The 13492-nt window shown below is 50.2% G+C and overlaps 1 protein-coding gene across 1 annotated transcript in view; it reads left to right on the plus strand.

Moving 5' to 3' along the window:
* Positions 1-13492, plus strand: part of PIK3CD (phosphatidylinositol-4,5-bisphosphate 3-kinase catalytic subunit delta) — a 39151-nt gene that overhangs the window by 12242 nt on the left and 13417 nt on the right. Inside the window, exons 9-16 of the mRNA XM_073603528.1 lie at positions 487-617; positions 1882-1932; positions 5555-5722; positions 5810-5931; positions 9344-9487; positions 9856-9955; positions 10167-10348; positions 12355-12464. Of these exons, the coding sequence (XP_073459629.1) occupies positions 487-617; positions 1882-1932; positions 5555-5722; positions 5810-5931; positions 9344-9487; positions 9856-9955; positions 10167-10348; positions 12355-12464 (1008 nt within the window). The remainder of the gene's footprint in view (positions 1-486; positions 618-1881; positions 1933-5554; positions 5723-5809; positions 5932-9343; positions 9488-9855; positions 9956-10166; positions 10349-12354; positions 12465-13492) is intronic.

A 13492-nucleotide genomic window follows, 5' to 3' on the forward strand; every position in this document is an offset into this window, starting at 1 on the left:
AGAGCAGCCCAGATCCTCCTCTTCTCGGGTCCCTCTTCGGTGCTCCTCCCCCCTCCCCCCTGTTGAGTGTCCCCACAACAAGCAGCTTGCTATGGGGGTACCCGAGCCGCAGCTCTGTGTCCATTTCTTGCTTCCAAGCACGAAGCTCTTTAATCTTGTAATGATCACAGAAAAGCAATGTACCTTTCCTCGGGTATGTGATCACACATGGTCCCGAAACACTGCTTTTCTATGCGATCTTACAAGAATAAAGAGCTTTGCACGTCAAATCAAGCTCATCCTTGTGCTGGGGACATATTTCATCCATGAATCCCAAAAGTGACTGGACTGGATTCCAAATCCATCAGCAGGTACAGTAAAAGGTGTGTGTGTTTCAGCTGTTTGCCTGCAGATCAGATTTGAGAAAATATCTCCTTGCCCCATGTTGTTTACAAAGAACTGTCTCTTTTTGGGAAATAATTCCTTTTTATTTTTTTTACTGTCTAGATGAGAAGGCAGAATTACTGAATCCAATGGGAACCATACAGTGTAATCCCAATACTGAGAGCGCAGCCACATTGGTGATCAGTTTCTTCAGTATGTCTGACTATCCTGTCTACTACCCCTCCATTGATAAGGTATGAGGCTGGGGATGATATAGGGGTCAGTGCTGGGATGGTTTGGTAATATTTTAAAGGTCTGCGGCTCATATCTGTAACTAGATTCCAGTTGTGTGTTTTTAGTTGTCCTGAGACGGCTACAATGGGCCATAGGCATTGTTTCATAACTGCACTGATGTCTGGTTGTTCTGTAATGCTGATGATGTTTAGTCATCTGTTAGCAATATTTCACTTTGAAGGGCTTGCTGGCAAAATGAATTGCATTCTTGATGTGTGGATCCCTCGCCCTAAACTTCCTGATAGCCTCACGTTGAGACTTCCCGTTACCCTCCCTCTTAAGCCTTCCTGTCCTCTTCTTCGCCTTCCCATCATCCTCGCGCTAAGCCTTCCCATCATCCTCGCGCTAAGCTTTCCCATCATCCTCGCGCTAAGCCTTCCCATCATCCTCGCGCTAAGCCTTCCCATCATCCTCGCGCTAAGCCTTCCCATCATCCTCGCGCTAAGCCTTCCCATCATCCTTGCGCTAAGCCTTCCCATCATCCTTGCGCTAAGCCTTCCCATCATCCTTGCCCTAAGCCTTCCCATCATCCTTGCGCTAAGCCTTCCCATCATCCTTGCGCTAAGCCTTCCCATCATCCTTGCGCTAAGCCTTCCCATCATCCTTGCGCTAAGCCTTCCCATCATCCTTGCGCTAAGCCTTCCCATCATCCTTGCGCTAAGCCTTCCCATCATCCTTGCGCTAAGCCTTCCCATCATCCTTGCGCTAAGCCTTCCCATCATCCTTGCGCTAAGCCTTCCCATCATCCTTGCGCTAAGCCTTCCCATCATCCTTGCGCTAAGCCTTCCCATCATCCTTGCGCTAAGCCTTCCCATCATCCTCGCGCTAAGCCTTCCCATCATCCTCGCGCTAAGCCTTCCCATCATCCTCGCGCTAAGCCTTCCCATCATCCTCGCGCTAAGCCTTCCCATCATCCTCGCGCTAAGCCTTCCCATCATCCTCGCGCTAAGCCTTCCCATCATCCTCGCGCTAAGCCTTCCCATCATCCTCGCGCTAAGCCTTCCCATCATCCTCGCGCTAAGCCTTCCCATCATCCTCGCGCTAAGCCTTCCCATCATCCTCGCGCTAAGCCTTCCCATCATCCTCGCGCTAAGCCTTCCCATCATCCTCGCGCTAAGCCTTCCCATCATCCCTTAAGCTCTAATTTTAAAATCAAAAAAAGTGAATGTGAACATTTTTGAGCTTCTAGAATTTCTTCAAAACCTCCATTTCTCTTCTCTTCAGATTTTAGAGCTGGGCCGTCTTGGTGAAATTTCAAATCCCACTCAGAATGAGGTAACGGCTAATACCAATTGTCCTAAACCTTTCTGCATGTTCCTAGTGTCTCTCACCCTGTCCTATGTAATGAATGGAGTTGAATTAGTAGAAGACTTCTTTGGGTGCCCCTCCAGTCATACACAGGTTCTTGGGTACACAGGCCAGAAGTACAGTGTCTTCAATAGGCTTTGGAGCATAAATGCATGCAGTAGTGCTGGGCCATTGTAGTAATAGAATACTCTACTCTATACCAGTCTTCTTCAGCCAGGGTGCCTTCAGGTGTCCTCAGGGGGTGCCTTAGCAAAACGCCTAAAAATTACAGAAAATTTGTATGCAAGCCAGCAGGTGAATAAAGCCTGCCTATTGGTTACACAAAGCCACAGGTTTTCATTGTGCACCATTATAGCCTTCTGGCCCCCAGTGTCCTAACAACCAATGATGTCATTGGTTGATAAAGAAGACATCGGACACCTGCACAGCATCCTTGTTTGCCCCTCTCATGTCTCTCTCCATCAGCACTAAGGTAACATTAGCTGAGTGAGGGAGACAAAATGTGGGAGAAGCAAAACAATGGCATACTAGTCAGTACCTGTGTTTCCATTGGATGCGTAAATCGCCTCTAATGTTGGGTGTTCCTACATGTGTGGATGTTGCTGCGTTCTGTAAAAATAAAAAAAAAATAAAAAAAAAAAATATATATATATATAATATTTATTACACACAGTATTCAGACCCCCCTAAAAATTTTCACTAAAATCATTTAAGTTCATTTTTTTCCTCATTAATGTACACACAGCACCCCATATTGACAGAAAAGCACAGAATTGTTGACATTTTTGCAGATTTATTAAAAAAGAAAAACTGAAATATCACATGGTCCTAAGTATTCAGACCCTTTGCTGTGACACTCATATATTTAACTCAGGTGCTGTCCATTTCTTCTGATCATCCTTGAGATGGTTCTACACCTTCATTTGAGTCCGCCTGTGTTTGATTATAGTGATTGGACTTGATTAGGAAAGCCACACACCTGTCTATATAAAAGACCTTACAGCTCACAGTGCATGTCAGAGCAAATGAGAATCATGAGGTCAAAGGAACTGCCTGAAGAGCTCAGAGACAGAATTGTGGCAAGGCACAGATCTGGCCAAGGTTACAAAAAAATTTCTGCTGCACTTAAGGTTCCTAAGAGCACAGTGGCCTCCATAATCCTTAAATGGAAGACGTTTGGGACGACCAGAACTCTTCCTAGAGCTGGCTGTCCGGCCAAACGTAGCTATCAGGGGAGAAGAGCCTTGGTGAGAGAGGTAAGGAAGAACCCAAAGATCACTGTGGCTGAGCTCCAGAGATGCAATCGGGAGGTGGGAGAAAGTTGTAGAAAGTCAACCATCACTGCAGCCCTCCACCAGTCGGGGCTTTATGGCAGAGTGGCCTGACGGAAGCCTCTCCTCAGTGCAAGACACATGAAAGCCCGCGTGGAGTTTGCTAAAAAAACACCTGAAGGACTCCAAGATGGTGAGACATAAGATTCTCTGGTCTGATGTGACCAAGATAGAACTTTTTGGCCTTAATTATAAGCGGTATGTGTAGAGAAAACCAGGCACTGCTCATCACCTGTCCAATACAGTCCCAACAGTGAAGCATGCTGGTGGCAGCATCATGCTGTGGGGGTGTTTTTCAGCTGCAGGGACAGGACGACTGGTTGCAATTGAGGGAAAGATGAATGCGGCCAAGTACAGGGATATCCAGGACGAAAACCTTCTCCAGAGTGCTCAGGACCTCAGACTGGGCCGAAGGTTTACCTCCCAACAAGACAATGACCCTAAGCACACAGCTAAAATAACGGAGTGGCTTCACAACAACTCCGTGACTGTTCTTGAATGGCCCAGCCAGAGCCCTGACTTAAACCCAATTGAGCATCTCTGGAGAGACCTAAAAATGGCTGTCCACCAACGTTTACCATCCAACCTGACAGAACTGGAGAGGATCTGCAAGGGAGAATGGCAGAGGATCCCCAAATCCAGGTGTGAAAAACTTGTTGCATCTTTCCCAAAAAGACTCATGGCTGTATTAGATCAAAAGGAGCTTCTACTAAATACTGAGCAAAGGGTCTGAATACTTAGGACCATGTGATATTTCAGTTTTTCTTTTTTAATAAATCTGCAAAAATGTCAACAATTCTGTGTTTTTCTGTCAATATGGGGTGCTGTGTGTACATTAATGAGGAAAAAATTAACTTAAATGATTTTAGCAAATGGCTGCAATATAACAAAGTGAGAAATTTAAGGGGGTCTGAATACTTTCCGTCCCCACTGTGTGTGTGTGTGTGTGTGTGTGTGTGTGTGTGTATAAAAATTTGTTTTACATTTTAGAATGGTTGCCTCGAGATTGTGCAGCATTTTTAATTTCAATATGTTTATTAACCACTTCAGCCCCAGAAGATTTTCCGCCCTAAAGACCAAGCCATTTTTTGCAATACGGCACTGCGTCCCTTTAACTGACAATAACCCGGTCGTGCGATGCTGTACCCAAGCAAAATGTCCTTTTTACTGAAAAATAGACTTTTTTTGGTGGTATTTGATCACCTCTGCCGTTTTTTATTTTTTGCGCTAAACCAAAAAAGGTTGTTCATTTTGAACAACAATATATTTTTTTTACTTTCTGCTATAATGCATATCCAAAAAAAAAATGAAAAAACAAATGTATTCATCAGTTTAGATATATATTTATATAGATAAAGAGTTGAGCTTCAATAGCATTGAATTCTCCAGTCCCCTTCTGGTTGGATTTTTATTTATTTTTTTTTTTTTTCAATGTATCTTTTAAATTCATATTTCTGAAAGTCTGAGGTTTTCATTTGCACCTGCATTGCTTTATTACCAGCTCTGGTAGTGTCCTATTTCCTAATATTGATAGGAGCAGACATTAAGTTGTTGCAGAAGGGTCAGATGAACTGCATACATGTTAGGAACATACAGAATGGGGAAATGAGCTTGGTTATATAGCAATGATGGGACCAAGCAGGGAGTGTTCTATAGCAGGGGTCTCCAAAATGTTTAAACAAAGGGACAGTTTATTTTCCTTCAGACTTTAGGGGGGCCGGATTGTGGCCAGCAGGGGCAGAAAATAGTGACAGGTCCGTGACATTGCGAATAAATATGGCCTCAGGGTTTGTGGTCAATAGGAGGAGTAGTGCCCCTATTGGTAGGGGGAATAGTATCCCATCATTGGTATCTATAAAATTAAATAATGCCCCATTGTTGGTGTCAGTGGAAGGAATAGTGCCCTAAAGGCCAGATAAAAGCTACCAAAGGGCCACATGGGCCCTCGGGCCGCAGTTTGGAGACCCCTGTTCTATAGTACTGGCTGTGATAACTGGAACAGACTTTAGGCTTTTTTGAAGACAGACTGTGTATGTTGCCTTCACATGTCAGACCTGTGAGAATGTCTTTTAATTGGATCTCCTTTTGTGAGGTAGAACATCAATATTTTTACTGATGATTCCTGGCCATATGTTGAAAGAGCGTGGTGTGCGTTCCATGTGATGCTCTCTCCGGTGTGCAGCTGTGTGCTGAGATCTGGGTCACTGTTAAGGCGATGAACATGGCAGGTGTTTTGCCCTTTTCTCACCCCTCTACAGCGTCAGCAGCTCCAGGAGATTGTGGAACGGAAAGGTCAAGCTGAGCTGTACGAAGACGAGAAAGAGCTGGTCTGGAAGCTGCGCCATGAGATTAGAGATCGCCACCCGGAGGCCCTGCCCAAACTGCTGCTCACCACCAAGTGGAACAAGCACGAGGACGTAGCACAGGTACAAAATGTTGGCGATAGACTAAACGTGAGTCGCACTATACCAGGATAAATTGTTGCCATTGTTAATATTTCATGTTTTCTGTAGATGGTGTATTTACTGCAGAAGTGGCCTGAGTTGCCTGTTCTCACTGCTTTGGAGTTATTAGACTTCAACTATCCCGATCGATATGTGGGAATGTTCACTATGAACTGCCTGAGGAAGCTTACGTAAGTACTGCTGGTCTGGCATGGTGGGGAAGAAGGTTGTTGATGTAGTTGGTTTGGCTGTGTCGAGTTTAGTGGATAGTGAGATACCTAATGAGAAGAAATGCCTAGCAAGATGTGCTCTTGGTGGTTGGCGGACTTTGCTATCAGTAATGCTGGAGACAGGATGACTTTGGGAGCACCGAACAGCTGTTAGCCTTGCAAAAGGGATATAGTGAGCAGCTCATGGTAGTTGGAAGTTTGTCTGGCAGTGGGCCACTATGTAAAGGGTACATGTGTCTGGCAGTGGACTACTGTGGAGGGGGGGAGGTGTGATTGGCAGTGCTGCTTCAGAGAGGGGAGGTGTCTGGCAGTGGGTCATTCTGGATGGAGAAGAGATGTCTGGCAGTGGGTCCCTCTGGAAGGAGGAGGTGTCTGGCAGTGAGATGTTCTGGAGAGAAGGGTCTGGCAGTGAGCTACTCTAGAGATAGGAGGCGTGTCTGGCAGTGGGCCACTCTGGAGGAAGGAGGCGCATCTGGCCTTGGGCCACTCTGGAGGGAGGAGGTGCATCTGGCCTTGGGCCACTCTGGAGGGAGGAGGCGCATCTGGCCTTGGGCCACTCTGGAGGGAGGAGGCGCGTCTGGCCTTGGGCCACTCTGGAGGAAGGAGGCGCGTCTGGCAGTGGGCCACTGTGTTGGGAGGAGGCGCGTCTGGCAGTGGGCCACTGTGGAGGGAGGAGGCGCGTCTGGCAGTGGGCCACTGTGGAGGGAGGAGGTGCGTCTGGCAGTGGGCCACTGTGGAGGGAGGAGGTGCGTCTGGCAGTGGGCCACTGTGGAGGGAGGAGGTGCGTCTGGCAGTGGGCCACTGTGGAGGGAGGAGGTGCGTCTGGCAGTGGGCCACTGTGGAGGGAGGAGGTGCGTCTGGCAGTGGGCCACTGTGGAGGGAGGAGGTGCATCTGGCAGTGGGCCACTGTGGAGGGAGGAGGTGCGTCTGGCAGTGGGCCACTGTGGAGGGAGGAGGTGCGTCTGGCAGTGGGCCACTGTGGAGGGAGGAGGCGCGTCTGGCAGTGGGCCACTGTGGAGGGAGGGGGCGCGTCTGGCAGTGGGCCACTGTGGAGGGAGGGGGCGCGTCTGGCAGTGGGCCACTGTGGAGGGAGGGGGCGCGTCTGGCAGTGGGCCACTGTGGAGGGAGGGGGCGCGTCTGGCAGTGGGCCACTGTGGAGGGAGGGGGCGCGTCTGGCAGTGGGCCACTGTGGAGGGAGGGGGCGCGTCTGGCAGTGGGCCACTGTGGAGGGAGGGGGCGCGTCTGGCAGTGGGCCACTGTGGAGGCAGGGGGCGCGTCTGGCAGTGGGCCACTGTGGAGGGAGGGGGCGCGTCTGGCAGTGGGCCACTGTGGAGGCAGGGGGCGCGTCTGGCAGTGGGCCACTGTGGAGGCAGGGGGCGCGTCTGGCAGTGGGCCACTGTGGAGGCAGGGGGCGCGTCTGGCAGTGGGCCACTGTGGAGGCAGGGGGCGCGTCTGGCAGTGGGCCACTGTGGAGGCAGGGGGCGCGTCTGGCAGTGGGCCACTGTGGAGGCAGGGGGCGCGTCTGGCAGTGGGCCACTGTGGAGGCAGGGGGCGCGTCTGGCAGTGGGCCACTGTGGAGGCAGGGGGCGCGTCTGGCAGTGGGCCACTGTGGAGGCAGGGGGCGCGTCTGGCAGTGGGCCACTGTGGAGGCAGGGGGCGCGTCTGGCAGTGGGCCACTGTGGAGGCAGGGGGCGCGTCTGGCAGTGGGCCACTGTGGAGGCAGGGGGCGCGTCTGGCAGTGGGCCACTGTGGAGGCAGGGGGCGCGTCTGGCAGTGGGCCACTGTGGAGGCAGGGGGCGCGTCTGGCAGTGGGCCACTGTGGAGGCAGGGGGCGCGTCTGGCAGTGGGCCACTGTGGAGGCAGGGGGCGCGTCTGGCAGTGGGCCACTGTGGAGGCAGGGGGCGCGTCTGGCAGTGGGCCACTGTGGAGGCAGGGGGCGCGTCTGGCAGTGGGCCACTGTGGAGGCAGGGGGCGCGTCTGGCAGTGGGCCTCTGTGGAGGCAGGGGGCGCGTCTGGCAGTGGGCCACTGTGGAGGCAGGGGGCGCGTCTGGCAGTGGGCCACTGTGGAGGCAGGGGGCGCGTCTGGCAGTGGGCCACTGTGGAGGCAGGGGGCGCGTCTGGCAGTGGGCCACTGTGGAGGCAGGGGGCGCGTCTGGCAGTGGGCCACTGTGGAGGCAGGGGGCGCGTCTGGCAGTGGGCCACTGTGGAGGCAGGGGGCGCGTCTGGCAGTGGGCCACTGTGGAGGCAGGGGGCGCGTCTGGCAGTGGGCCACTGTGGAGGCAGGGGGCGCGTCTGGCAGTGGGCCACTGTGGAGGCAGGGGGCGCGTCTGGCAGTGGGCCACTGTGGAGGCAGGGGGCGCGTCTGGCAGTGGGCCACTGTGGAGGCAGGGGGCGCGTCTGGCAGTGGGCCACTGTGGAGGCAGGGGGCGCGTCTGGCAGTGGGCCACTGTGGAGGCAGGGGGCGCGTCTGGCAGTGGGCCACTGTGGAGGCAGGGGGCGCGTCTGGCAGTGGGCCACTGTGGAGGCAGGGGGCGCGTCTGGCAGTGGGCCACTGTGGAGGCAGGGGGCGCGTCTGGCAGTGGGCCACTGTGGAGGCAGGGGGCGCGTCTGGCAGTGGGCCACTGTGGAGGCAGGGGGGCGCGTCTGGCAGTGGGCCACTGTGGAGGCAGGGGGCGCGTCTGGCAGTGGGCCACTGTGGAGGCAGGGGGCGCGTCTGGCAGTGGGCCACTGTGGAGGCAGGGGGCGCGTCTGGCAGTGGGCCACTGTGGAGGCAGGGGGCGCGTCTGGCAGTGGGCCACTGTGGAGGCAGGGGGCGCGTCTGGCAGTGGGCCACTGTGGAGGCAGGGGGCGCGTCTGGCAGTGGGCCACTGTGGAGGGCAGGGGGCGCGTCTGGCAGTGGGCCACTGTGGAGGCAGGGGGCGCGTCTGGCAGTGGGCCACTGTGGAGGCAGGGGGCGCGTCTGGCAGGGGGCCACTGTGGAGGCAGGGGGCGCGTCTGGCAGGGGGCCACTGTGGAGGCAGGGGGCGCGTCTGGCAGGGGGCCACTGTGGAGGCAGGGGGCGCGTCTGGCAGGGGGCCACTGTGGAGGCAGGGGGCGCGTCTGGCAGGGGGCCACTGTGGAGGCAGGGGGCGCGTCTGGCAGGGGGCCACTCTGGAGGGAGGGGGCGCGTCTGGCAGGGGGCCACTCTGGAGGGAGGGAGGAGCGTCTGGCAGGGGGCCACTCTGGAGGGAGGAGGCGCGTCTGGCAGAGGGCCACACTGGAGGGAGGATATGTGTTTAGCAGCTGCACACCCAGTTGGAAACGTCAAAAGGAAGTATGTGTTCTTTTTATTCAGACTAAAACTAATGATCCATATCCCCCATTTTCTCCTCAGGAATGAAGAACTGTGCCAATATCTTCTGCAGCTGGTTCAGGTTCTCAAGTATGAATCTTATCTAGACTGTGAGTTGACAATCTTCCTGCTGGAGAGAGCTCTGATCCACCGCAAGATCGGCCACTTCCTGTTCTGGCACCTCCGGTAATGTCTAGTGGTGTGCACCAAAATGTTTCTTGGGGTCCAGTCCGAATTACTGTAGAAGCACTGACTGGTCAACCAGGATGTGCTGGCTGGTTTCTGTAGTCCAGCTAACTGTACAAGCTGGTTTATGTAGAAAAAGATTTTAATATAATTCATAGATAACTTTGTGGGCATTTCAGGAGATAATCGGGTAGGGAGATATTTTATATGAACGTGTGCTTCACTCACACAGGACAAAAAGTTAATAGCCATTATTTTTTCTTAGTGTAGTATTTGCTGTACATATTCTAGTCCCGTCGTTTTTGGCCTCTTGTGTCTATTCAGTTTGTTCTGATCTCCAACTTTTGTTTGCTGTCCATCCCCTCCAGATCAGAGATGCACGTCCCCGCGGTGGCCCTGAGGTTCGGTCTCATCCTTGAAGCATATTGCCGGGGTAGTCTCTACCATATGAGGGTTCTAATGAAGCAGGTGGATCCCTTTTTTTTTTTTTTTTTTTTTTTTTTTTTTTTTTTCGTTCCTTGTGGAGTTTAACAGAATTGGCCCCCTCTGTATACCTTTTCTGTGTCATAGAAAATTGTGTTTTTTTTGTTTTTTCCTCCTTTTTTTTTTTTTTTTTGTTTTTTTTTTTTTTTTAGGTCAGTTATGTGACACCTTTTTTGCTTTTGTTTCTTTGGATTAGGGGGAAGCTCTGTCCAAGCTGAAGGGTCTCAATGATTTTGTGAGGTCCAGTGTCCAAAAGACAAAAGACAAGGCCCAGGCCAAAGAGGCAATGCACATGTGTTTGAGACAGGAGACCTACCTGGAGCCGCTCTCCCACCTCTATTCTCCTCTAGACCCCAACCTCATTCTGACAGATGTTTGGTAAGTACAAAGTTATGGGCATATTATCGCCAAGCAAGAGCATCAAAAATAGCCAAACATTGGTTGAGATTTGTATACCATTGGGCAACAAGAAGCTTGATCCCAGAATTCATGGAGAATGTTCAGAAGCCTCTGTTTACTGACAAATTAGACAGCTTCTAGAAATCGAGGACACGTCACTTTTACTGCAACTGGGATGTACTCTCTCCAGGTAGCAGTAGTCAATCAGCATGCTGGTCGGAGTGGCTTTATAGCTGTATACCATATAATGCAGGCAGAGGCAGTTCACATTGGGAAAGTCATCTAGGTTGCTTCTAGGGCCGCAAATACCAATACAAATAAGTACCACATTTAAGAAGGTGCTCATTAACCACTTCAGCCCTGGAAGATTTCACCCCCTTCCTGTCCACAGCACTTTTTACAATTTGGCACTGCGTCGCCTCAACTGACAATTGCGCGGTTGTGCGACGCTGTACCCAAACAAAGTTTGCTTCCTTTTTTTCCCACAAATAGAGCTTTCTTTTGGTGGTATTTGTTCATCTCTGCGGTTTTTATTTTTTCCTCTATAAACAAAAAAAAGCAACTATTTTTTACTTTTTGCTAAAATAAAAAAAAAACAAATGTCTTCATCAGTTTAGGCCAATATATATTCTTCTACATATTTTTGGTAAAAAAAAAAACGCAAAAAGCGTATATTGATTGGTTTGAACAAAAGTTATAGCATCTGCAAACTATGGGAAAGATTTATTGCATTTTTATGTCTTCTTTTGTGTTTTTTTTTTTTTTTTTTTTTTTTATAACTAGTAATGGCAGAGATCTGCAATTTTTAGCAGTATTGCGACGACAGATCGGAGACTTTTGACACATAAAAATGCACTGATTACTGTGTAAATGTCACTGGCAGGGAAGGGGTTAACACTAGGAGGCAATCAAGGGGTTAATTGTGTGTTCCCTCACTGTGTTCTAACTGTGTGGGGATGGGAGTGACTAGGAGAGGAGACGCATCGTTTTTTCCTACTTAGTAGGAACAAACAATATAGCTCATCTCCTCTGACAGCACAGGGATTTGTGTTTACACACAAATCTCCGTGCTGGCGCTCGTGCACGTGATTACGTGTGGCCGGCGTGGACCGTCCCCGCCGGCCACACGCATCGGGTCCCCCAGCGTGCAGCGGGCGCGCCCTCTGGTGGCTGAAAAAATGGTAGGGCGTACCCGTACAGGATTTCACCCAGGAGAGCCATTGTGCCGCAGTATATCTGCGTGACATGGTCGGGAAGCGGTTAAAATTCAATTGATTTCACACTGCTAAATAGTGTAAAAACAACTTTGTATAAAATGGGGATCCCTTTTTATAAACAAACAAATTTTAAAGAGATTCAAAAAGAAAGAGTTAAACTTTTTCCATCCTAAAGCTGGTGGCAAGAGCTGTGTTGCCTGATCCATTATCTGAAAACAGTCTAAATATACTCGTAGATCTAAACCCCGGTTCACACTAAATGCAGCTTTGAAATCGTGTTACTTCAGTGCGATTTCATGTGCAGTTTGCCGTCATCTGTGCGGCTTCATGCAAAGATGTCTATGCAAGTCGCACATGAAATCGCCCACAATAGTGTAGGAACCTTTTCAAAATCGGTACAAGTCAGAGTTGCACAGATTTGAACGGTTCCATAGGCACAAATAGGGTGCGACTTGTCATGCAATTTTAAACTGTCACATCACATGACAAGTTGCACTGGTCTAAATCAGGGCTAAAGCTGCCGGTAACAAAGTGAAACTGATGCAGAGAATTGCACACATGAAAGGCTTTTCCCGATTTACTAAAGGAAAAAGCAGACATCCTGTAATGTCTCCCTCTTTCGCTTTTAAAGGTTTCAATTGGGTACTGATTCTCTTCAGCAGTTTGTTCATTAAATATTTGAATAAAACGCTGATCGGGGTCTTTTTTTTTTTTTTTTTTTTTTTTTTTTTGTTTCTATAATCTGAGAAACCGTATTCTTTTCCACAGTGTGGAGCTTTGCACTTTTATGGAATCCAAGATGAAGCCACTGTGGATTGTATACAATAATGAAATGTCAGGGGGAAATCGTGTTGGCATCATCTTCAAGAATGGAGACGGTAAGGCTGATTCTGGGAGTGCCCACCATATATGAGGTTGTCTAGGTTCATCCCTGAATGCCTGCCATACATCAAGTTGTCTATGGTCATCTGAGAAGGCCCTCCATATGAGGGTGTCTAAGTTCTTCTGGGAAGATTCCCCATATATAAGTATGTCTAGACTCATCCAAGAAAGTTTGTTTTTGAGGGTGTCGAGGTTATTCTGGGAAGGTCTGTCATATACGAGAGTGTATAGGTTCATCCAAGAAGGCCCCTGCTATAAATAAGGGTGTTAAGGTTCATCCAGTAAGGCCTGCAATATACTGTATGAAGGTGTCTAAGTCCATCTGGGAAGGCCTGCCATATAGAAGGGTTTCTAGGTTCATCCAAGAAGGCCTCTACCCATATAGGAGGGTGTCCAGACTCACCCAAGCAGGCCCTCGCCTTACATGAAGGTGTATAGATATATCCAAGATGGGCCCTACAATATATGAGGGTGTCTAGGTTCATCCAGGAAGGCCTACCATATTATGAGGGTGTGTAGGTTAATCTCAGAAGGCCAGCTGTATTCAAGAGTGTCTAGGTTTATCTTGAAAGATCTGTCATATATGGAGGACGTTTGGGTGCATCCTGGAAGGCCTCCACCATATGACGGTGTCTAAGTTCACCAAGAAAGGTCTACCGTATATAAGGGTCTCCAAGTTTACCTGGGAAGGTTCACCTTATATGATGGTGTCTACGTTAATCCGAGAACGCCCCCACTATATATGAGGTTGTTGTCTAGGTTCATCCAGTAGGGCCTGGCAATATAGAAAGCTGTCTAGGTTTATCCTGGAAGGCCCACCATGTATGAGGGTGTCTACATTCATCCTTGGAAGGTCCACTCTATATGAGACGCTCGTCTTGGAAGGCAAATTATATGAGGCTGTCTAGGATCATCTGGGAAGACCCGCTATGCATGAGGGTGTCGAGGTTCACCCATCAAGGCCTATATGTATGTGATTGTCAAGGTTCATGTGTGAAGGCCCTCGCCATATATTAGATTAGGG

Source organism: Aquarana catesbeiana, linkage group LG10 (genome assembly GCF_042186555.1).
Source record: "Aquarana catesbeiana isolate 2022-GZ linkage group LG10, ASM4218655v1, whole genome shotgun sequence".
Lineage (NCBI taxonomy): Eukaryota > Metazoa > Chordata > Amphibia > Anura > Ranidae > Aquarana > Aquarana catesbeiana.